Source organism: Carlito syrichta, unplaced genomic scaffold (genome assembly GCF_000164805.1).
Source record: "Carlito syrichta isolate Samal-C Ts95f unplaced genomic scaffold, Tarsius_syrichta-2.0.1 Scaffold288275, whole genome shotgun sequence".
Lineage (NCBI taxonomy): Eukaryota > Metazoa > Chordata > Mammalia > Primates > Tarsiidae > Carlito > Carlito syrichta.
Genome location: NW_007232371.1, coordinates 218,627 through 244,024, shown reverse-complemented (window position 1 = coordinate 244,024; position 25,398 = coordinate 218,627). Strand labels below are relative to the sequence as shown.

At 54.7% G+C, this 25,398-nt stretch overlaps 1 protein-coding gene across 1 annotated transcript in view; it reads left to right on the top strand.

Moving 5' to 3' along the window:
* Positions 1-822: 822 nt before the first annotated feature.
* The window catches only part of KAZN (kazrin, periplakin interacting protein), a 142,358-nt gene continuing 117,782 nt past the window's right edge, over positions 823-25,398 (top strand). Inside the window, exon 1 of the mRNA XM_021710195.1 lies at positions 823-1,063. Within this exon, the coding sequence (XP_021565870.1) occupies positions 826-1,063 (238 nt within the window). The 5' untranslated portion in view covers positions 823-825. The remainder of the gene's footprint in view (positions 1,064-25,398) is intronic.

Here is a 25,398-nt window from a genome sequence, read left to right as displayed (position 1 = left end):
GACTCAGCTTTGGAATCAAACACATGCTGCTTTGAATTTATCACCTCTGCTCCTTACTAGATGTGTGCCCCCAAGCAAGTTATTTAACTTCCTCAGCCACGGTTTACCCTTCTGTGAAATGGGGATTGCATTATCTACCTCAGAGGTGATAGATGTTGGTTAGGAATCTGTGATCAGTATCCTTTGTACCTGTGGGGCCTGATGCTGTCGGGCCCCAGAAGGGGGATTCCCATTTATCCAGCGTCCAAAGAGTTTGAAGCGTGTGTAAACTATTTATATATATGTATATATTTCTTTTTAATTCTTGAAGATTGAAATGTTGGGATTTGCTCAGACAGGTGACTCGGAAGGATTTCTAGCTGCGTACTTGGGCTTCGAAGTTACCCAGAAATCTCTGTCGTGGCCATGAGCACCCTTATGTTTTTTGTGATATTCCGGTTGAGTTAACTGGACAATTTGCCAGGACCCTCCAGCCACTCAGAAAGAAGAGTTTGCTCTTTTAAAAATCACCCCAAGGGGAAAATCGCACCCACGACTCTGGAGTTAGCCTCTCTCGTCCATAACGCAGCAGGTTGACAAAGATGTCAGGTACGTGGGCGCATAAACATGCCAGCCCCAACAGATAAGCACACCCCACATGTCATTAGAGCTGGCCAGAGCTGTCGCTGTGGGGATCCCGTGTTTGCTGTGAGTCACTAGGGCTGTAAACACAGAGGCGAGCGTGGTGATCAGGTGTGTGCGTGTGGGGAGCTGCTTTTGTGGATTCACTCTCCATAAATGAATTTTGCATTGTGGGCATCAGATGAGGGCCTGTCAGGCACAGGGATGGTGGGGGGCACCTCGTGTTCACAAGGACCACCCCCTCCACATCCCTTGGGGCAGCTTCCACGAAGGTGGGAATTTCAGGCTTTCTCTCGTCTGCTGTTGGGAGGCCTTCCAGAGAGGCCAGCTAGAGGACGCCGATTGTGGCGACTCCTCGGAGCCCCGGCGAATGGCACCAACCCATCAGGTGCTACAGCAGGCCCCAGTTTGGAGAAAAATCACAGCCAGAAGGGTACAACAGGTAAGTGACTTAGCCTGGTATCCTCACTCTGACCTGGGTGGCACTAAGTCTGGGCTGAGGACCGGGGAGCTGGTGGGCACCGTGTGGCGGCAGACCTCGGTCTACGTGCTGGACTTTGGAGACTGTGCAGGGGACACCTGGCACCTGGTGGCTGATCTCCAGGTGTCCATGGCTCTGTCTTGTTGCCACCCAGATTTGGAAGCAGGCTCAGGCTCCTAGCTCATTTGGGCTGTAACTTTATCACAGGCATTGAGTGTGTTCAGTACCTTTTAATTGTACAGAAGTTTCAGAAAACTCTCCCTAGGGGCTTGGAGAGAAGTAAAAACAACAGCTGCTGTTTCCTGGATGCCTCATTCTCTCCCCTCACGGGAGCCTTGCCAGGGTGCTCCCAACTTTGAAGTTCTGTGTGCCCGGACAAGGGAGAATGTGGATTTTAGCTCAGTCAGGTCCTGTTGGGTTGAAGGGTCACTCACTCGGGGCCAGCCAGGGACTCAGGCGCTCTGCTCCCTGCAATCCTGAAGGCAGCTGGCATTCTCCCCATCCCACAGGTGAGACACTGAGGCCTCAAGAGGCCATGCAGGGTGTAGAAAGTGGCCGTCCCAGGATCCGTGTTGTCTGCCTCGGGACTGTCCTTCTCGGCAGTCTCCTTGTCAGCTGACAATTCCCCAGGCTCACAAGGCTGAGCAGAGGCTGACATGCTGACAGCCATGGGATCTTCTCCCTGGCATCTTTGGCATGCTGGCTTCCAATCAGCCAAGGGTGTTGGGAGTGAGGGTGTCTGGGGCCCAGAGTGGCCCCTGGGCTCTGTCTCCAGGAGACTCTGCTCCACCCAGAATCCAAAGAGGTGGGCTGGTTCCCCATGGGAGGTACTATCTTGGCTATTTGGGGACCTAGAATGCAGAGTGCTGAGAGAGAAACATCTCAGCAAGGTTGGGGTCAACTTCCTTCCTCTACAAGTTGAGGAAACAGACCTGGGACAGGGGAAAGATCATACTCCAAGATGTCACGTGGGGTGGCTTCCAGGGTCAGGGGTGGGACCTTGTAAAGGCACAGGAGTAGCCAGGTTCGGTGGCTCAGCTTGTAATCCCGCGCCTTTGGGAGGCTGAGGTGAGTGGATTGCCTGAGCCCACGGGTTCGAGACCCGCCTGGGCAGTGAGACTTCATCTCTACAATAAATCAAAAAATCAGCCGGGCGAGGTAGCGCGCGCCTGTAATTCCGGCTACTTGGAAGGCTGAGGCGGAAGGATCGCCGGAGCCCAGCATGTGGAGGCTGCCTTGGCCGGGAGCAGCCGCTGCACTCCAGTCCGGGCGACAGAGTGAGACTCCAACTCAAAAAAAAAAAAAAAAGGCACAGGAGTGTCTTCACTCTCTACCCTCTTCCCTAACCCCCACTGACCCACTCAAGGGGGTGTCTCAGACTAGAGACCACTGTGGTCTGGGGTGCTTGCTAATATATAGATTCTCAGGCTCCCTCACCCACAGGTCAGACTTGGAGAACCTCTGCTTTTTGTGTTTCTGGGACTGGGTTAATTTTATGTATGTTTTTGAACTGGAGTCTCATTCTGTCACCCAGACTGGAGTGCAGTGGCGTGATTACAGTTCACCACAGCTTCAACCTCCCAGGCTCAGGGGATCCTTCCACCTTAGCCTCCTGAGTAGCTGGGACTACAAGCACAAGCCACCACACCCAGCTAATTTTCATATGTTTTGTAGGGACAAAGTATGTTGCCCAGGCTGATGTTGAGCTACTGGGCTCAAGCAGTCCTCCCACCTTGGCCTCCAAAGTGCTGGGATTACAGATGTGAGACACCACACCTGGCCTGGGTTAATTTTTGTTGTGGTTGTTGAGTCAGAGTCTCTCACTCTGTCGTCCAGGCTGGAGTGCAGTGACAGGCTCACAGCCACCCCAGCCTTGACTTGCTGGGCTCAGACGATCTGTTCACCTCAGCCTTCCAAGTAGCTGGAACTGTAGGCGCATACCAGCACGCCCGGCTAAGTTTTTGATTTACTGTAGAGACAAAGTCTCACCAAGTTGCCCGGGCTGATCTTGAGCCCGTGGACTCAGGCAGTCCTCTCACCTCTGCCTCCCAAAGTGCTGGGATGACAGGCGTGAGCCACCGCACCCGGCCAGTTTTAGAGTAAGAAACTCAGAGATCTACACTGGTCTAACCCCTGCATCCTGGCATTGGTATTTGCAGCATCCTTTTCCCTGCCACTGTTGTCCCAAGGTGGACAGTGAGGTAGATGGACATCCTGGTTAAATCTTGCTTTTTCCTTTCTCTGCCAACCTTTGCCCTGGCACGTGTGTTTCCAGAATCTAGTAGAAAGAGGCACATGCATTTCTCAGTCTTTCGCACTCACAGAACTGTCCTGTGGTGAGAGCAGCCACTGTTGGCTGTTGCTTAGACGCCCAGTCCTCCCTAGCTGCCACCAACATTCCCATACCTCTCCTTCTCCCAGAATTCCTGGCTCCTGGAGCTTCACGGAGGCGCCAGACCCTGGGCCGGGTGCTGAGGGGACAGAGGAGACCAAACTCTCGTCCTGTGATTCACCAGGATTCTTAGGACTTGGTGTCCAGAACCGCCAGAGGGACCTCTTTCAGTCCTTCCCGCCCCTCTTGGGTCCCTTCTGTTGTGGCCCTGATGCTTTTCACACCCAGACCCGGTCAGCTGAGTGCTGCTTTGCCCTTCCTCTTGGCACCTCTCACCTGTGTCAGCCAAGCAGCAGAGAGCCACGCAGGGATGTTTCTGTTGACTTACTGTCCCATGGGGCAGGAAGCCATGAGGCCTGGAAGCCATGGGGCCTGGATGGTGGGGGCGGGGGGAGACTCTGCCCGTGGCCTCCCCTACATGGGAGACCTACACGAAGCTGTGGCCTGACAGCATGGGCTCAAATGCAGATTCCCGGGCCCATCTCAGAGATTGATTCAGTAGGTCCCGGGTGGAGTTCCAGACCCTGTGCTTTTTTTTTTTGCATTTTATTTTTGGGGTGAAATATACATAACATAAAATTTGCCGTTTAACCACGTTTAGATGTCCAGTTCAGTAGCATTGAGTAGTCACAGTGTTGGACAATCACCACTATCCATTCCCAGAACTTTTTCATCACCACAAAGGGAAACTGCGCCTTGAACAGTAAATCCCCAGCCCCCTCCCCCAGCCCCTGGGAACCCCCACTCTGCCTTCTGTTTTCTGTGCATCAGCCTGTTCTGGGGACCTCCCCTAAGTGGGGTTCTGCAGCAGTTACAGGGCCCTGTGCTTTTAACATACTGTCCACCCTGCCCTGCCCCCATGATCACCGAACCACATCTGGAGTTTCTCTGTTCTGGATGCATTATCCCCAGTGTGTCTTACACATCCTTTAAAACATGGCCACCTCACTGGCGTGCTGGGAAGGTCTGGGGAAGAAACAAATTCAGGCATTTTTTTTCTTCGAGGTATTAAAACCAGCACACTGTTATGTCTCTGGTAGTGTGATGCTTTTCTTTTCTTTTTTTTTTTTTTTTTTTTTGAGATGGGATCTTGCTCTGTTGCCCAGGCTGGAGTGCAAGGACTATTCACAGGTGCGATCATAGCTCATTGCAGCCTGGAACTCCTGGGCTCAAGCGATCCTTAGACATGAGCCTCCTGAGTAGCTGGGACTACAAGTGTGGGTCACCATACCCAGCTATGATGAATCATTTTTGTCTGTGTCTGTTTGATGTCACTTTTTAAAAAACGGAGAAGTGATTTTGCCTTTTATCAGTTTGTCTTTCATCATGTATTTGTGACTTCTAAGCCTGAGGACTCCTTGCCCCAGGATCTGCCTTGAACAGAAAGGCATCTACTGCTTAGACATTGCGGGGAGACAACCTTTCCTTCAGGGCAGTAGAGGTTTTCTGTCCAGTGCAGGCTGGGCCTCCCCGGGAAGCCGTGAGTTCTTCAGTGGTGGAGGCATCAGGCAGGGCTTGGGTGTGCCCCACCAGGGATCGGAGGGCTCATGATGGGGGCTGATACCAGCATCCCCTTGGCGTGCTCAGCTTCCCCATCCTGGTCTGCAAACACTACCTCCATTCCGCCTTTCAGATAAGCCTGGGGAGGTTAGACCGGCCAGGTCAGTATTTCCTTCTATCCATCGGCTGCCAGCATCTGACCCAGGCTGAAGGCCATCGCCGAGTGGGGGTCGATCTTCCTCCAGCTGCGCCGACCTCTGTGCCTTCTCTTAAGCCTCCCCCAGCCAGCCCTCACCTTTCCACAGTGCCAGCCCTCAGCCCTTCTGGTCTCCTTCGAGGCCTTTCTGGCTGCACTAGCAGCTGACCAAGAGGCAAACGTGCATCTCTTGGGTTCCGGGGCAGACACACATGCCTCCCCCTTTGAGCTGGGTTGCCGACTCCCCGCAGGGTATGGGGTTCCTTAGGTATGGGGTGGAAATGTCTGCACTAGGTGGGGTCTTTTCACTCTCTGGAACCCTCGGGGTGACCTAGGAGAAGCCTCTTTATAGACAGGGAAGTGGAGGCAGCACAATGTGATCTCTCCAGGCTGCTGCTGTCTGATAGATTTTCCGCAAAGATAGAAACGTTCTGTCTGCCCCTGGACTTGGTGCAGCTGAAGAACTGGATGTTCAACGTTGTTGTTGGGTTTTTGTTGGTTTTTTTTTGAGTTGGAGTCCACTCTTTCATCCAGGCTAGAGTGCAGTGGCTCATGGCCACTACAGCTTCAACCTGCTGGGCTCAGGTGATCCTTCCTCCTCAGCCTTCCAAGTAACTGGAACTACAGGCACACGCCACAATGCCTGGCTAATTTTTTGATTTATTGTAGAGATGAGGTCTCGCCAAATTGCCCAGGCTGGTCTTGAATCCTCTCACCTCGGCCTCCCAAAGTGCTGGGATTATAGGCACGAGCCACCGTGACCAGTCTCAATGTTTAATTGCAAAAGGCCACATGTGCTGAGTGGGCTGCACACTGAAGTTGGCCCTTAGTCAGGGGGTGATGCTACCGAGTGTTTCCATGACCCGCCGCGCTCATGAGGACTGAGATGTTTGTTTTTCCACCCTGCTCCCCAGAGCTGCCATGCTGCTCCCTGTGGCCCCAGACCGCCTGTGTCAGTCACGTGGGAGCCTGTTGTTTTTCAGTGTTGTTTCCTGGACCCAGGACCCAAACTGGACTATCAGAAATGTCTGGGAACGGACCCAGCAATCTGCATTTTGAACAAGGTACCCCGCCCCCAGGTGATGCTGGTGCACTCTACGGTTTGAGAACCAAAGCTCCAGCACCTGCCGTCTTTCCTCTGGTGGGCCTTCCCCACCTCCAGCGACCCACTTGTGCCCTCGGACCTTTGCCGGCACCCCCCGCACCAACGCAGGAGCTGGGCTCCCGGTTCTCAATATGTGCCGCCAGGACCAGCAACATTAGTGGCACCCGAGCACTTGTCAGACATGCAAATTCTCTGCCTCAGATCTGTGGAATCAGAAGCCTGGGGGTGGGGACAGTAGTGTGGGTCTCAGCAAGCCCCCCAAGGTGATGATGCAGCTGCAGTTTGAAGCTGCAGTTTGAAACCCCACGCACGACTGCTCCAGGAAGCTCATTCCACTTCATTTTTCCTCTCTTCCTCCTCCTCACCGTCTCCCTGCACGCTGGCCTGTTCCCTCCCCAGCTGCCCAGAGCAGGTTGACCCTTCCACTCCTGGGGTGTGTCACTAGATGGTCTGTCTGCTTTTCACAAGGGCCTTCGGAGAGACCAGCCTTACCCAAGGGACGGCCATGATGGTGACATTAAGGCAGGGAGCGGAGCCATGCCCTACAGCACCCCACCTCCTCCACCCCACATCCCAGGTGGCGGCCGCCTGCACCCCCAATGCCAGAACCCCCAAAGAGTGGAAGGCCAGATGGGCCCATGTCCCCAGAGGCACCCAGCTGGCTCTTGGGGACAGGGCCTCCGCTGCTTCCCTCGGTGTGCATCAGGCTGGGGAGGACATCAGCCTGGCCCACAGCTGCGCTCAAGCAGGCAGGCTTCTCGGCTGAGTGTCTTCCCCGTGCATAGAAGGGCCATGGAGGCGGAGGGCAGAGCACAGCCTGGCTTTGCTGCTTGCTTCTGCACGCCCTGGGCGGTCACTCGCCCTCTGAACCCATCTCCCAGGGCCGTGAAATGTGCTTATAGTGCCAGCCCTACCCAGCTCACAGATCCATGGTTTCTTTATGTGACTCTGCAGATGTGGAAGTGCCTCCCATGCTCTGAGGCCCCTTAGAGATGCGGTTGGAAACATCCATGGTCCTGTTCCTTTTAGGGTGCTAGTGAGGGCGGACCTGTCCCTGGGGTGACCTACTCGTCCTGCTGTGCCCAGGACTTGGTATGGGTGGGGAGATAACAGAGCTGAGAACTAGAAAGTTGTAGGGAATGAGCTGGGTGCTTCATGGGAGGCACCCAAACCAGGACTTTCCTGGTTTAGCATCATGGGACACCTCTCAATCCCAGGCAACCCTAGACGGTGGGTCACTGGTGCAGATGTGCCCTATGGAAAGTAATCCCTCCACCCTCCCAGCAGTTACAGAGTCACCTTTGCCCCTCCCCCTGCTGGCTTCCCTGGTCACATCAATCCTCCCGCCTTGCTCTCACTCCCAGCTCTGCCATGAGCGCGAGCATCGATGGATGGCGCACTGACCATCACAGCTTGGATTCCAGCTGGCCATCACTTCCTTACATCACACTTGCCGCTTGTTGGCTCACTCACTCACCCCACAAAGGCTTATCAGGCCCTGACTGGGTGCCTGGCACTGACAGCTGAGTGGGATGAGCCCCATTCTCAAGCCACTTAGATTCTGGAAGATGGTTTCTTCCATCTGGAACCCTTCACTTGAACCAGAAAAACACCCTCCCTCACCCTCTCCCCAGGTGCAACAGGGCTCCTGTCTGTCCATGGGGCGGGCATCGACACGTGCTCTCTCCTTGGCTTGGTGCTGGGAGCCAGGAGCATGTGACAGCCCTCCTCCTGCTTCCTGCGGAGGTGCTCAAGGCCGCCTCCCTGTCCCATGAAGCACCCAGCTCATTCCCTGCACCTTTCTAGTTCTCGGCTCTGTTATCTCCCCATCCATACCAAGTCCAGATCCCTCCCTGTCCCGGACCTGTGACCCTGCGAGGCCTTTCTTGCTCTTTCAAGCTCCTCTGTGCTTCGACCTCATGCTGGTTTCTGCACGTGGCATTGGGAGCAGAGGGCTGTCCCGCGGTGTGAAGATGCTCCCTTCAGCAGTGTGCGTTTGCTCCCCTGCTAGGCACTGTGGGACCAAAAGAAAGCCTACTGTAAAGCCTATTGTGGACACTGTTAGTTCATTACTTTGTATATTTCCCTGGACCATTTAATATGGGCCAGGTCCTGTTCTGGACCCCTGCAAGGAGCTCAGCTGTCTCTTCTGTTAATTGTTCATTTTTTCTTCTCTTTCCACCTTTGTCTTTAAGGACTAGCTAAACAGTTGCTTGTCCCTTCGACAGTCTCCTGGTCATAAATAATCACCTCCTCTCCACTTCTCCCTATCCCATCCTTCACATGTCCCAGGAAGGCTTGTAGGAAGACCCCCAGATATGTCAGCCTCCTGAGTGTGGGGCCAAGATGGGCTGATTGGACACCCCATCATCCCAGTGTGCCTGTTCCCTCATGGGCCTGCATAAATGCTCACTGTGACGCCCCTGTCACCAGCCCCCTGGGCTGAGCACACTGGAGTCAGCAATAGCAGCTGGTGCTTTGGGGACTCCAGACAGCATCTGGCTCCTCACCCCTCTTCCCTCGGGAGTCCGATTTTCCAGCCTGCGTTTGGAACTGGGCCGGCTCTCTGGAAAGCGCTGATTGATCCCTTTAGAGGTGACTTGAGTCCATACCCAACAGGCAGGCAGCTGTCACCTTCTCACAGCTGAGCAGGGAGCGGGTAGCCCACAAAGGTAGGGATTTAGCAGAAGGGCACAGTTGGCTTGCCTCGGTGCCTGGTGCTGTTTGGGGCGTATCGGCCAGTGTAGTAGCATGAGCATCCCTCGCTGAGCCAAGATGATACACAGACCCAAGGCTCTGAACATGCAGATACTGGAGACTGAACCAAGTGCTGAGGGCCATGGAGCCAGAATGCCTGGGTGTAGGTCATTCTAAAAGTGGAAACCCCAGGCCCTCTACTAAACCCTGCTGAGCCTCCATTTCCTTGTCTATAAATTGGGGATGCTAGCCCTATCTAGTAGGGGTTTTGTGGAGATTAAGTGAGATGGCACATGCACGGTGCCTGGTACACAGTAGGTGCTTGATAAACATTGTTTATATTAGTTTTATACCAGAATGGGAGCTGGCGTGATACAAGACTTGTTGGAAAGATGCCCAAGTCAGACAAGTCCAGGGTCAGTGGTCACTAGGAGGTAAGTACATGGGACGGGGCGAGGACATGATGGGGAGAGAGAGAGGAGACAGTTCGTAGTTAGCAACTGCTAGAGCTTTGCTCTTCCCCTTGGAAGTGGGCATCTGACAGCAGTGTGTCAGAGTCTTACGCATTGTGAGAAGCCCACACTGGAGACTCAGGCAAACTGCTTGGTCTTGAGGCCCAGTTTCCTAATCTTGTAAAATAGGAATGGTGTATGCATCCTGCAGGGTCAGTATACAGTAGGTACTTACTAATGGAGCTGCCTCTGTTCATTAACCCTCTTAAATACTGTATACAGTACAACAGATTGCAAGTAACAAAATGGTGTTATTAGGTTATTAGGGGCTGCATGGGCACGACAGGTGGTGTCACCTCTCCACCAGGTGGAGTGTATGTATGGGAGGGGCTGCCTGTTGGGCTATCCAGAGCCTTGACGATGACTGAGCTTTTAGCCTTGTTGTCCAGGGCCAGGCATCATGCTGAGCTGTGATACCAGGGGGTCTGCGTAGGGGGAGTCCACGCTGTGTGTTAACCCCAGAGTCAAAGGGAGCCTGAGCTGGCCTTGGGACTTGACGCCTTCCCCAGCCTCCGGAGTCCATGGCCACTGTGAACAGTGACTGTACTTTCACCCAGCCAGCCATCCCTCTGCCAGGGCTCTGCCTCTCTGCTTGAGGGACAGAACCAGATTGGTCCCTGCCTTGTCAATGATTCGGGAGGCTGTGAATCAGGTGACCACCCTTGTTCAATCAGCTACATCTGGGCAGGACCCTTGGTTTCTCCAACACTTCCTTCCAGGGGCTATGGGAAAGTCTTTGCGGGGGACACATTTAGGGCAACGAAGACAGATCGATTCATAATGTTCAGGGCAGTTGTTCCTCCTGAGCTTGAATGCCTTCGGGGGTGAAAACTCACATCCTCTCCAGGCAACCCTTATAATTTTTTGTTTGCTTTAAGCGTTCACTCACTTTTCTAGTGAACCAGAAATCAATCTCACAGTAGCATCATCCACTCTTTGACCCTGTGTCCTACCATGGGAAGAACTTACATGCTAAATCTGTTTCCTCTACGTGATAACCCGTTAGGAGACATGCACCGTGGCCCTTGGACTCAGGTACCTTCCTGGACGGGCTCGTTTCTCCAGGCATCCTCTCCTCCCAGCCAGGGCAGAGCAGATGGTGCTGGGTGGGTGGGAACACAGGACGTCTTGCTTTGATCCTCCCAGCTTGACCAGCCTTAGATCTCCTGTCCCCCACCGGGAGCCCTTTGTGAGGGTGGAGGAAGTGCTCTGGAGCCAGTACCTTCTCTTGCGCATCCTAGGGAAGAATGTTGCTCAGACTGAGCTGTGTGTTCCTGGCTGTCTTGATGTTTGCTTAAGAGGACCGGGCAGGTAGAAATGGCTGTGGAATGCTAGCAGAGTGGGGCTGGCAGAGTCGCCTGGGCCAGGGGAGGCATGTGGGATCAGATGCCACTCCCCTTCTCTGCCACCTGCCCTGCACCCCCACTGTCATGCTGACAGCTCTTAGGTCAAAGGAACCTCTCAGTGACAAGTTCACGCCTTCCTTTTGGGGTCCGTGAGTAGAGACCATGACCAAATAGTGAACATTCACGTGCAGCCAAGAGATTACAAAAAGAGGAGGACGAAGGTGGAGAGAAATAGTGCATTAAGTGCCAGCCACTGAAAAAGGAGATTGACTTTCTCCGCCCGGGAGTGTTTAATTTGAATCAGCAGCCTACCTTCCAGGCCAGGCCAGCCTGGGTCAGCGGGTCTGGTTTTCTCCCCCCACTTCCTCAACATTGAGCTTTTTGCAGGTGTGCATGCAGAGAAAATGCTAATTTAGAAGGAGATTTATAGCTCTCTCAAGAGATCAGGAACAGGGAGGATTTCCAGGGCACCAAGTTATCCTGAGTTAATTTTTGTGACTGCTGAAAGGATCTTAGCTGAAAACTCTGGTCCTGCTCGTGGTCTTGCTGAAATCCATGTTGTCTGTGTCCATTCACTTAGAAGAGGACCAGAGGGCTTCTGTCCTCTTGTTGCCTGGTCTCCTGGGTTTGGATTCATTGACCCAGGTATCCGGACAAGACACTAAATGGAGCGCTCACTGGCTTTTCTTTGGCTTCCTTGGATGACTGCAGCTATGGGCCCGTCCACTGCTGGACACGGGCGACCTCACCTGCCTGGTTGGTGATAAACCTGCAATTCCAGAGAGACATGGCAATGAGCCCACCTGATACCAGGCGCTTTCTTGTCCCAACTTGAGCTAACATGCAAACACCTGCTCCTGATTAGGACACTTGCTTCTTCAGTCGGCTTATTTTCTGTGGCTTTGCCCAAGCGTGGAAGCATGTGGAAGCATCACAAGCTGTGGTGAGCATGTGTCTCATTTTGTCTCACATCCCCCCACCCCGCCCATCCTGTACTCCCAGAGCGCACATATCTGTCCTCCCTCCCCCATGCAGCCATGAGTGATGGGTTGTATCACAGATGTGTCAGGAGAGGACTTTTAGCCTGAGGCCTAGACGTTCCTGGGATGTATACTGTTTGAGGTTTGTAGAGTGGGGAGGGAGGAGGGAGGAAAGATCTGGAAGTTGAACTCCAGAGAGTAGGGCAGGAGAAGCCCAGTTTAGGAGAATAAAAGACAAGCTCCCCCACGTACCAGGCAATCGGCAGCCAGGGTTTCTGCACTCACTGTGGTTCCTTTTCTTCATTCAAGCTGGACGTGGATTCTGGCCCTGCTTGTGTCTAGTTGGTGTCATTTTCTCCTGGCAGAAGAGGGGTAGAGGGTGGCTTCGAGGAAAAATGTTCGGTCGTGAAAGCACCTCTGGCTGGGAGAGCGCGGTTCTGGGGGCCTTGGCCTAATCGAAGGCCACCTTTGTCTCTTGTGCCTTGGGCTGACTTGAGCGTACTGGGCCCTTGGGTGCTCTCAAGAGCACAGGTCAGGGCTGCGCTAGGGACTGTGGCTTATAGTACCTGGCTTCCTCCAGGAAGCACTCGAGAAGGACCTGGAAGGATGCTGTTGCACACAGTGATTTCCGTGTCTGGATTGGCAGGGTCATTTGTAATCAGCCAGGCCAGGAGCTGGTCCCCACCGTGAACACTCTCCACTGCTTCTTTGTCTCTCTACTTGCTTTTAAGACCACGGTGCTGGGACGTGGTCCTGTGTTCTTTCAAGTCGGGTGTGAGCAATGTGTGTGTGTATGTGGGGGGGGTGGAGAGCCACGGGTTTTTTTCAATTTACATTTTTCAAATAGTTTTCTCCCCTGCTCTCCCCAGAGGCGGCGTGCAGAGTGGAAACAGCATTTGACCTTTGCGAGTTGGTGGAGCTGGCCAGACAGGCAGGGGGGACGCTTGGTGGGAGTCAGCGGCCGCTCTGAGCAGGAATTACAGTTACGTGTCTGCCCTTTTCAGACCATCAACTGGTCAGGATCCAGGTCAGGATCGTGTGGGCCACTTTCTCAGGAACAAGCCCCAGCCGCTCTGTGCCCTGCTTTCGAGACCTCTCAGCAAAGAATGTTCTACCTGGGGGTTTGGGTCAGGAGATTGCAGTTGTCACTGGAGACCCAGGGACAGTGCTGTGAGGCAGGGGTTGGTCTCACAGCCAGAAGGCAGTCGAGGGAGGAGCTGGAGAGAAGATAACTGAAAAGTGTAGAGTACTTGTCATGTGTCCGGCTCTGTACTTTTGTATATAGTCCCTCATAGAAGCTCTCTGAGATAGATACTGTTACCCCCATTTTACAGATGAGAGAACTAAGGCACACAGTGTGGCTGGGATTCAAACCAGAATGCCTTGCTCAGAGACGTGCTTCTGACCAATTGGACTGCACCGTCTCTCAGGGGAGGTGCTCGGTGAATATCAGAACCAGAAGTCAGATATGCAGCATCTGTGTCAGGGTCAGGTTTTCCTGAGGGGGAAGGAGTCTTGTCCTCAGACATAACGGTGGCTCAGGTGCCTGAGTGTGTCTTCCTCCTCCCATGACCCCCACCCCCTAAAACCCCCACATTTTTTCTGTGTCTTGATTATATGTTTGGTTCATAGACCACGCTGCCGAAACAACCCACATGAAATAAGGGTGTTATTCTAACTGGTTTGGTTCATTCCTAGTCCTGAAGGTTGCGGCCTCATGGGGGAGGGACACAGTTGTGGGTGTCTCGCTGGTCTCTTACTTGGAACTTTCCAGAAGCTGTGACTGCAGAGGTCCTTGGAGATGGAGCAGACTCCGGAATTGTGTATCCCCCCGGCCCTTTGAGTAGACAGAGATCTTAGGGGGACAGGAATGGACAGGAGAGCCCAGAGAGGCAGTCTCCAGTCTGGTCGTTGTGGGGCCGGGGAGGAGTTGTGTGACCTGACCAAGTACTACTGGGCCTTGGGGTTGGCTGCCCTTTACTGAGGACAGCAAACCCCCATTGTAATCTTGCCAGGGAGCTGGGAGGATGCATGCAATAGAAGAGCACTTTGGAGAAAAACGGAAAGCACCATATTCAGCCCAGCAATATTAGCGGTAGGGAAGTCTGCGCATGTAGGCGCCATCTTGTTCTAGGCAGGGAAAGAGGCCTCTCGCCCACCTTGCCAGCTGGTCTGCATCTGGGCTTCCTTCCAGGTGACGTTTGTTAGGATTGGGGATTGGGGTGACCCTGTGGCACATGGCAGAATGGAATCCTGGCGAAAAGTTTGGCAGGGGAGCCCAGACCGCCTGGGTGAGTTGGGCCCACACCTCCCTAGCTGCTTGCCCAGGGACAGGCTTCTTACCGCTAGTGCCTTAGTTTCCCCATCTGTCAACCAGGAATAATATCACCCCTGAGGTTGCCAAGAGGTTGCCGGGGTGTGCGCCCCGCACAGAGCGTGCCTCCAGGTCTGGCATCTGTGGGTCATGGAGGTCCCGGTCGCACTGGAGGCCAAGTAGGGTTTCCTGTGAGCCAGGCCCCCATGGCCTGGGCCTGCTCTTTCTCAGCCCAAGGTAATTTTTCAATTAACTCTATTGGCTGGAGACCGGGCATCCTGGAGTGTGGGAAAGCGTCCCAGGCCGGAAGGGCCCTCCCCTCTGCCCCTGCTGGTTTGGGTCTTGGCTTCCAGAGGGAGGATCCGATTTCACATGAGGACACCAGGATGTGATCCCTGTGCCCCTCTGAAAAATCCCAGATGGCGCCTTCTGGAAGCCCCAGCGGCCTCCACACTGGCAGCCAGCCTGTCTTCCTCCCCGCCCCGACCAGCTCCCTCACCCCGGCTTCGGTGGGAGAACCTCGAATGAGGCTCGTTAGTGACTTTATTGCTAAACAATTTAGAAAGGCGGCCCTGCCAGTTTTCATAAGTGAAACATTTAAAGTATGCAAAGCATATTTTATTTCTTCCTGGAGCAGCTGCTCAGTCGGGCTGGAAAGTAATCAGGAGTGAGATGGATTTGTGAGCTGCCCTGCGGCTCTTGGGAGCCTCCCACCAAGGGATGTATGTCTGCTCCGACCAGGAGGACTTGGGCAACCCGAGCCCAAGACATGCACCCCTCCCCACCCGTCCACAGGTCAGGCGCTCACTGCCATGGCATCAGCAGTGGCTGCCAGCGTTTAGGGAGGGCCCGCGGACACCAGGCCCCTCCTGGGGCTTCTTGTCCCCGACGCAGGCACCATTACAGCAGCCCTGGGAGGTGGATGCTGTTACTGTCTCCATCCTCTGCTCAAGGGCAAGGAAGTGGCCTGCCAGGGTCAAACAGACCCTAAAGGACAGAGACAGGATTCAAGCCAGGCTGCTTGGTTCCAGAACTGCTGCACTTCACTGTCATTGTCACCATTTTACAGGTGGAGAGGTGGGGGCCTGTAGGTAATGTGATTGCAGGGAACACCACTAGCTGTTCACCTTCAGAAACTGCGCTGGAGACATGGGTCCCCGGGATTTCCATCTGCTTCGAACCCAGGCTGGACTCAGTTTAAATTCCCCAAAAGCCTGATCTGTTCACCGCAGAGCTCCAAAGATGTGGGAATCCCAGGCTCGGCGCCCTGGTGTGATGGTGGCATCTAGGAGAGCCTTCCACTGAGCTCTGGTCACCCATTTCTCTGAGTAATTGTCTGCATCTGAGGGCCTTCGGCAAGCCTTGTCTATTTCAATGCATTTAAACCCTGAGGTGATGTCTGAGGCTGACTTAGAATGTTGCACCCATAAAACTGTCCCTGATGAGGCAGTTTATCAGGATTATTTTTCGATTGCGAGGGATAGAAAACACAACTCATATTGGCTTAAACCCAAAAGAGAATGTATCGCCTCATGTAACTGAAAAGTCCAGAGGTAGCTTGTGGCTTCAGGTATGGTGTGATCCAGGACCAGCTCATAGTGGCCAGTGGCCTGGCGGGAGAGACTGTGGATTCCAGACAGCTTCCTCTGGACCTCAGTTTGGCTGTCTGTAAAATGGGACTAGAAGTGCCTGTTCTTTTTCCTCATCTCAGGAAGGCAACTGTCCCGCCCGGAGCAGGCTGCAGGAGAGCCCGCTGTCCGACGAGTGGGACAGGCAGCTCCCGTCTATGCCGTGGATTCTGGTAAAGGGTGGAGAAGGAAGCTGAGATGTGGGGTGTTGTGCTGCTGACTCAGACTCAAGGGTGGGAAAGAAAGCAGGGCTGGGCGCTCCCCTGCAGTTGCAAGGCCTTGGTCCAGTGGGTTCCTCCCAGCTTGCAGCGAACTCTATGCTCACTGTATTGATGGGGTCACAAGTTGGTGGGTGTAACTAGTATTGGGCCTTAGTGTTTCCTCTCTGTTTTGGTAATATTTTTCCTCGAGGGTGGGGAGGAGGGAGGAGGGATGAGAGGTGAAATTCTGCACAAGGAAGGAAACAGGCAGTGCCACCTGGGGCCTGCTGTCCCCTCCTGGGACTCTCCCTTCAAGAGAGAGGGGGAAAATTGTTACAAGAGCCAAGATGGGGGGACCCACCCACTTTTCATCAGAAGCTCAAAGACCCAGTTTCGCCTCTGTGCCTGCTAGTCAGACTTTGTGTCCTGGTGTTTAGTTCAGGACATATGCACAGTGTGAGACTGAGGGTTGGATGCCTAGTCCGGGGGTTAAGAATGAGAGCTTTGGGATCAGACATACCTGAGTTGGGATCTGGCTGTGCCACTTGGACCAGCTCTGTGTGACCTTGTTTTTTTTTGAGTCAGAGTCTCATTCTGTCGCCTAGGCTGGAATGCAGTGGCATATTCACGGCCACTGCAGCCTTGACCTGCTGGGTTCAGGCGATCCTTCTGCCTCAGCCTTCCAAGTAGCTCGAACTGCAGGCGCACACTACCACGCCTGGCTTATTTTTTGATTTATTTTAGAGACGAAGTCTCACCAGGTTGCCCAGGCTGGTCTCGAACCCCTGAGTTCAGGCAGTCCTCTCACCTCGGCCTCCCAAAATGCTGGGATTACAGGCTGAGCCACTGTGCTCCACCCAGCTCTGTGACCTTAAACAAACCTGTCCACCTGTCCTGGCCTCTGTCTCTGCATCTGCCAAATGGAGAGAATACTAGCACTGCTCTCATGGGGTTGGTGAGAGAAATCTGGTGGGCCAGGCACGTGATGAACACCTGAAGGGACGCTGGAACTCTCAGGTGAGCCCCAGTGGCCATGGAGCTGGTGGGAAGACTCCCTCCAGGTGGGAGAAGGAGAGAAGGACAGATTTGGGCAGGACATGTCCAGAAACAGCCTTGAGCGAGAACTTGAAAGGTTTGTGCCATCCTGGGTTTCAAGCCAGGGCTACTGGTCACTGCAGTCAGAGAGAAGAGAGCATTGAAATCTAGCCGGCTGGATGTTCACTGCTTGGAGGAAGTAAAAACCATTGTCCACCTGTGCTCATCTAATTTCTGAAGGCAGAATGATAGCTTGTGATGCTAAGCACATAGCAGGTGGCCTTTAGGTTTGTGGGGACACTGGGCACCCCTAAAACTGTCCCTGAGGAGGCAGTTTATCAGGATTCTTTTTCGATTGTGAGGGACAGAAAATGCAACTCAAATGGACTTAAACACAAAAGAAAATGAATTGGTTCATATAACTGAAAAGTTCAGAGGTAGCTTGTGACTTCAGGTGTGGTGTGGTCCAGGACTCAGGTATTGGGTTATTATCTGAATCCTGTCCTAGGCCTCTTGGCTTCTTCCCCCGTGGCAAGATTGCTGCCAGCAGCTCCAGGCTCCGTTCTCACAGCCTGAGCCCAATCAGTAGGGAGAAAGCTTGGGTCCTCTGATGGCCTCTGATTGGACCTGCCTGTGTCACGTGGCCCCTTTCTGAACCAATCACAGTGGCCAGGGAGATTCGGTGCTCTGATTGGCCAGACTGAGTCACACCTTATCCCTGAGCCGTGGGTGCTGACAGTGGGGGGGTTCCCCAAAGGGAAATGGAGGCTCTGTGTTGAAAAGAAGGGACAGAGATGTCAGCCAGAGAGATGCCTGCTGCTCACTCCAAGAGAGATAATGAGAAAGTTTGGAAAGAAAAGACTGGATGAGCCACATCTCAGAGGAATGGCGGCTTTGAGGCCCAGCTTGGCAAGTGTCCTGAGAGAGGCCCAGGACAGCCCCACCAACCTAGCAGACTAGCGATGGACTGGCTACAACTTGTTGCTTGTAATCCCCCGCGAAGGCCTGAAGGAGGCAGCCAGCCAGGCCCTGAGGAGAGGCTAGCCCTTCCCCCTCCCTCCTGCCCAAGCAGGTAGACAGGGGCAGGCTCTTTGTAGCCACCAAGGAAGCCTGGGCACAGGATGTGGGGCAGAGCAGTCATGGCTGTCACCGCCTATCTGGGACTCAGCAGCCCAGCTGGCAGCAGGTGCCTCGCTCTCCCACCCCCAGCCAGATGGAGGTTCACCTTCCTCCTGGTGCCAGAAGCACCTGCTGAGTGATTTCCATAGCCTCAGCCATGAAGGTGGCACCCAAGCCTCAAGCAGACCCCAGGGGACCCTGTTCTGTAGCACCGATCCTCAGGTCAAGGGCGGCTGTCTGAGAGTTAGGAAACTGCGGTTGGAGTTCTGCGATTCCTCGATTCTGCTTTTATGCACTTCCAGGGCAGGGCTCTGCTCATGTCTCTGAGCCTCAGTGGGCCCCTCATGGGGTCAGGGTGAGGATTCAGTTCTGTCTTCTGGGTACCTGGGGACGGCAGCAGCCATGGTCTCCACAAGGCTGGATGAGGACAGTGGCAGGTCACTGCAGGGCTCCTGTCATCTGGAAGGGACCTCCTTTTAGGCCGTGGCAGGTGTGGGGCATTTCCCTGGGCACTTGGTTCCTCTTCCACTGTGTGAAGCTCCAGTGAATACCCTGGCGTGTCCTGAGCATACAATACTTCAGCTGTCCTCAAAGCCACCAAGATGGGTGTGGATGGGACCAAGATACTCTCCACGGGTCCCTGCTGCAGAGCATGGGGCTGATTGGCCCTGGTGCCTGGATTTTTTTTTTTTCAGGGAGAGCGATACAAATGAGCTTTTAATGGAAAATCCAAAATTTGTGACTGCTATACTTAGATTTCTCTCGAAGTTTGATTCACATACGACTCTTGAGTACACAGTCGATGCTCAGTGAGTTTTGATAGGTGTGTGCCTGGCTGTTGCTCAAAGTGTCCACCCACGATGGGCCACTGGGGACAGTCCCTCCCAGCCTGGCCTCGATTACCCCATGCCAGCCTGGCCTCTGCTCACAGGCCCCAAGCTCTCCCCTTTGCCTTGTCTCTAGACTCGGGATGCAGCCTTCAGCTCTGCCCTGAGCACTGTCGCTTCTGCTGTTTAACCCACCCCTGCAGGCCTGGGGTGGCCCGTGGGTCAGGGCCTTGCAGTTACTGAGGCCAAGGCCTTCCCCCAGAAGATTGGGACATTTGTGCTTTTCCATGATTGTGGTGAGCTCATTTGACCCCCATTTAGAACCTTCCGGAGTGTTTCCACTTAGATGCTTGCTTTGTTTAATGTTTACCACAGGCCGGAGAGGCAGGTCGTGGCTCCATTTGGAGTACGTGGTCAGAGGTCAGCTGTCTACAGGTCACACAGCTGGGAAGCAAGGGAGCCAAGACCGAGCCCTGGCTGGCTGACCCTGAACCTGCATGCCTGCCTCTAACCCAGCACTGCCCCAGCCCACTGAGTGGGCTCTAGGAGTTGATGGGAATGGAGCAAAGTCCCTGTCCTCGTGGGCTGGACAGGCTGGCGTGGCCAGAGCCTTCCCCAGGGGCAGATGCGACCACCGTGCATGGAGTGGCTGACACACACTGACTTGTGCCCAGCTGAGGAGTGTGCCTCCCTCCAGCGTCAGCACCAAGCCTGGTGGCCTCCTGGGCTCTGCTGGCTCAGGGAGCCCTCCTGTCACCCACAGACTGCCCCTCCTCCTGGAAGGTAACACAGTGCAGGCGTTAGACTTGGTACTGGAACCAGACTGCCGGGTTCAAACCCTGGCTCTGCACTTTACTCCATGGGACCTTGGCCAAGTCATTGAACTCTTCTGGAAAATAGTGGTGATGGTGATGGGACCTACTTCATGGAGTTATTGTGAGGATTAAGTTAGTGGAGGCTTCTCAAGCGTGACAGAGTCTGGGGTATATGGCATATGCTCAAGAAGTGCAGCAAAGTGTGATTATAATACATACTCATTATATTATTATTATTTAGACCTGTGGCTTGGGGAGGCTGAACTTGCAAACCACAACCCAAGAGCCTTGCAGGTTGAAGAGGTTGCTTCCAGTTAAAAGGTATCTCCTGCGGCCACCTTTGAGTCCACTCTCCAGGCGAGACGGTGGAAACTGGGGTAAAGCCCTATTTTCTTTTTTTCTTTATTTTTTGAGTCAGAGGCTCTCACTCTGTCACCCAAGCTAGAGTACAGTGGCTTGCTCACAGCCACCCCAGCATCGACCTGCTGGGCTCAGGCGATTCATCTGTCTCAGACTTCCAAGTAGCCGGAATTACAGGCGCATGCTACCACACCCAGCTAATTTTTTGATATATTGTAGAGACGAGGTCTTACCAAGTTCCCCAGGCTAGTCTTGAACTCCTGAGCTCAGGCAATCCTCTCGCCTCGGCCTCCCAAAGTGCTAGGATGACAGGCTTGAGCCGCTGCACACGGCCAAGCCCTGTTTTCTTAAAGGGCAGTTGTCCTAAGGGGCTTTTTCCTACATCTCCCTGGCCAGAATTGGGTCACATGGGCAACTGTAGCTACAAGGGAGACTGGGAAGTCACATTTTTAAAAAGCGAGACTCGCTCTTGCAAACCAAAGGAGACGAGCTACAGGTGGCCAGCATCCGCCCCGGCATCCCCCCCTCCCCACCCTGTGTGGGCCCTTCCTCTGAGTGGGCCGGCAGCATGCCCCTGCCCTTGGGAAAGAGGCTCTGGGGCCCACCGCCTGGCCTGCCTGCTGTCGAGGCCGCCCCCAGGGCAGCACCCTTGGTAACTGGTGGCTCCCTGGAGCAGGAGAGCTGTCTCCCAGACAATGCTTACTTCCTGCTTCCATGGCCAAGAGAACTCTGCTGAGTCTGTGGCTTTTTTTTTTTTTTTTTTTTTGGCCCCCCTGCCCGGAGGTCTGAGGGCATGTGGTTACCCAGGGTTGGCAAAAAGGTGTACAGTTGGTCTTTGCTTTTTTTTGTCCTTGCGTCAGGGCCAGGACAGTTTTCTCCAGAAAGGATGACTCCTTCCTCCACAGCAGCCGTGCCTTTGGCAAAAGGCTCCCTCTGTCCGTGGGTTGCTGGACCTGAGCCGCAGCGGGTGCTTTGTAAGTTCTGTCTCCCTCTCATGCCCTCTAGCCCAGCGCTGACCAGGAGAGTGTCATACAGTGACGCCCTGGTCAGGATCTGCATTGTCTGACACCCTCTCACGAGCTGTGCGGATATACTTGAAGCATGATGGGAGAATCTGAGTTGTTCATCTTTTTTCTTTTTGTTTTGTGTTTTGTTTTGAATCAGGGTCTCGCTCTGTCACCCGGGCTGGAGCGCAGTGGCATAATCACAGCTCACTGTAGCCTTGACCTCCCCAGCTCAGGCGATCCTCCTGCCTCAGCCTCCTGAGTAACTGGGACTATAGGTGCCTGCCATCATGCCCAGCTAATTTTTTAAATTTTTTTGTAGAGATGAAGTCTTACTATGTTGCCCAGGCTGGTCTCAAACTCCTAGACTCAAGTGATCCCCTCACATCAGCCTCCCAAAGTGTTGAGATTACAGGCATGAGCCACCACACCTGGCCCATCTTATTTCATTGTAATTAACTTAACCTTAGATAGCCACCTGGGCCTAGTGGCTATCATAGTGAGCAGTGCACCAGAGCCCAGAGCGCAAGGCCTCCGTTCCCCCAAGGAAAGACACATGTGGTCAGTAGCCTTCATCTAGGTCCATAAAGAGTGGACCCTTAAGGAGCACAATATTGTGAATGCCCATAGAGGGACAATGACTTGATGAAGGTCACACAGTGGGGTAGCATTCCCTCTGGGGAGATACCCAAGTCTCCGAACTGCAGCTTTTTCGTTTCTGAAGAACGTGATCGCTCCCCTCTGTACACGCAGCGTGCCAGGCATGTTCCAGTGTTTACACGTCTTGTTTATGCCCATCACCCCCACTGTACAGAGGAGGCAGCTGAGGCCAAGGAGGGGAAATGCCTGCCGTAACTCCAGAGCCAGCAGGCTGAGAGGCTGAGGTCTTAGAGCCTCGGCTCTCTGTGCCCGCAGTCCTAGCGTTGCCTCTGTTCCTGGAAGCGTCCGGGTGTGTGAAATGGGGCTGCCACACCCAGCCGGGCAGGTGCAGTCAGTAAGCTCCGATAAGCCTCTCTCTTTGCCCGGAGTTGTTTTTCCAGCCTAGACTCCTAAGACTTGGCTCCTGCAGGGGGGCCGCACCTGGTGTCCCGCCCCTGCAGCCCAGGCAGCTTGTCCAGAGCCTGACAGGAGGGGCGGGGCCGAGGTGTCAGGTGCACCTGTAGGGGGTGAGCCCAGGAAACATCTGCCGGTGCCACTCAGCCACAGAGCAGGGCCCCATCTCGGCTCTGCTGTCACCTACATGCCGCATGCTGAGAAGACCATGGCCGACTCCGTCCTGCGCCTTCCCACTGCCTCCTATGAGGTGCAAAGCCCACCCTGGCGATCACCCCTTTCACTGTGTCAGGATCCCTGGGAGATGGGGTGGGGCTGCTGGCATTAAATGTGAGACGCCCATACATTTGAATTTTAGATAAACGATGAATAAAGTTTTAACATAAGTGTGCTCCATGCAATATTTGGGACATGCTTATACTAAACACTGTTTGTTGGTCCTCTGCAATTCAGATTTAACTGCGCATCTGGGGGTGTTTATATTGCTAAATCTGGCAAACCTGTGGGTGGCATCCATGCAGCACAGCAACACGTGAGAGATAACATAAGGCTCAAGCAGGGTTCTGACAAGGCCCTGAGCAGGCCTGGATGAGGAGCCAAGTCTCGGAATTCACGGCCTTCTTTGTGGACAGCATAAACAACCTTCCTCAGGGCAGTGGGAGTAGGCCCAGAAAGCAGACAGACAACACACCTGCCTTCTACCTGCGTGGGGATGGACATACCTGAGCCGTCACTCACACCTTATTGTGAAATATAGACTCCAGGTGACGGCTTAGTGGGAACAGGGGCCCTGGCAGGAAGAGAGGATGAAGGGGAGAAAATTCCAGAGTCTTGGGTACTGCTAAGGAAGGCAAGCAGGGTGGGGGCACAGAGGAGAGCCGGGGTTAAGGCCTTTTATAATCTGACCTCCAGTCTTCCTCCTGCTCCCCACCCCATACCCATTTCCTGGCCACTCCAGGCTCTCTGGCTTCTCAACCTCCATGCCTTTGCTCGTGTTCTTCCCTACCCCTCTCCCCTGCCCCCTGACATCTTTCAAGGCCCATCTGAATCTCACTCTGTTGCCCGGGCTGAGTGCGGTGGCACAATCATGGCTCTCTCAACCTCGGCCTTCTGGGCTCAGGCAATCCGCTTCAGCCTCCCAAAGTGCTGGGATTGCAAGTGTGAGCCATGCTCCCTGCTCTGCCGCCTATCCAGGACGTCCTATTGCTCAGTGCAGGTGCGGCCCCACTGCGTTCTGCGTATTCTTGTGTGGTTCTATTTGCCGGAGGCTTCTTGAGGCCAAGGGTCCTCCCTTCTCCTGGACACGTGTCAGGCCTGCAGTGCAGGCGGCCCCAGATGTCTGCCTGGAATGGGGCAGGGGAGGGGCTCTGGGGGCAAACCCCCTGCTTGGCAGTTCTGCTGGGAGGCTGCACAGTGTCCTGCCTGCCTCCCCGGGGTGCAGGGCTTTTGGGGGGTCCTTTGATGTGTCCAGGAACACCAGCCTGAGGGCAGGGCCTGTCGGGCTCGCACCCAGGCGCCCTGTGCCTGGAGTGGCATCTGGAGTGGACCTGTGCCCAGCAGTACTTGTTGGGTGGATGGAGTCATTTGACAAACAACTCAGCGCCTGTGCCGTATGGTGGGTGCACTGTCCCCAGCCCCTGAGGCCCAGCATGTAGAGGCCACGGTCCTGCACGTCCACTGGACTTTGCTTTCAGGGGCTGCATTCACATGGGCTGGAAAGGCTGGGCCCCCACCAGGAAGGGGCTTGCCTTGGATTGTCTGACTTGCTGCCCAAACTAGACAGGAGGTGACAAGGAGCCCAGGCTGCTGGGAGGAGGGAGGATGCTCCTGGGCAGGTCACAACGCTGCAGGGCCCTGGGGGAGAGTCTGGCACCTTCCAGAGCCGAGATGAGGGCAGCCTGGGGGAGGTGTCAGACCTGGTGAAGAGGCAGTGGAGGGTCCAGGTAGAGTAGCGGGGGGAGTGGGGGAGGGAGGGGTTTGGCACAAAAGCCTTGGGCCTCTGCAGGGAGGACAGACAGGGCAGGGAGGTGACCGCACCGCTCAGAGGAGGTGACGGAGGCCGGCAGGACTGAGTCCACACCCCCGTTCCCCAAGGCCTCTGGTGGGAGGGCATCATCCTGGGCCCTGCCCACTACATCTGCCCCTTCCAGGGACCGGCTCCCTTGGGGCCTGCTCAGCCTCGAGGATCCGAGGGAGATGGGGGGGTCACAGGCCTTAGGGAATGCGGCAGGTGCCACCGGCGAAGGGGGTAGCGCCTTCAAGATACTGGACTTCCTGCGTGTGGGGAGTACTTCCTGCATGTGGGGGACACTTCCTGTGTATGCGGAGGACTTCCTGTGTATGGGGGGACACTTCATACAGGGAGCACTTCCTGTGTGTGGGGGACACTTCCTGTGTAGAAGGAAGAGTTTCTGCATATGGGGGACACTTCCTTTGTATGGGGAGCACTTACTGTGTATGGGGGACACTTCCTGTGTACAGGAAGGACTTCCTGCCTATGGGGGACACTTCCTGTGCATGGGTAGGACTTCCTGTGTATGGAGGACACTTCCTGTGTACAGGGAGGGCTTCCAGCATATGGGGGACACTTCCTGTGTACAGGGAGGACTTACTGCATATGGGGGACACTTCCCGTATACAGGGAGGACTTGCTGCATATGGAGGACACTTCCTGCATATGGGGAGGACTTTCTGTGTATGGGGGACACTTCTTGTGTACAGGGAGGACTTCCTGCTGCTAGGGGGGACACTTCTGCTTATGGGGAGCACTTGCTGTGTGTGGGGTGGACTGCCTGTGTATGGGGGGGACACTTCCTGCATATGGGGAGCACATCCTGTGAAAAAGGAGCACTTTCTGTTCGCGTGTGAGCTCTTCTTGTTCCTGTGAGGCACTTCTTATGTGAGGAGCCTCACAGGCTGATGAGGGTGGAGCTCATTTTACAGATGGGGTGTCTGAGGCTTGGCGGGAGTAACTTGCCACCCCCATGTGCCTGGCCAGGACCCAGTGACGCCAAAGCTGCCCCCCCAGCCATGCCCCTCAGCTTTGCCTTATAGGCAAAGATGGCCCCGGACTCCCATGGGGCAGGCGCCCTCTCGCCAGTGGGGATGCTGGCTGCCCTCCTGTCCAGCCAGGCTGCCTGGTCCCCGCCCTAGCACCCTCCTGGAGCTGAGGGGTCCAGGTTCCTCCACCCCCTCCCTGCTGCTCCCCCTTCG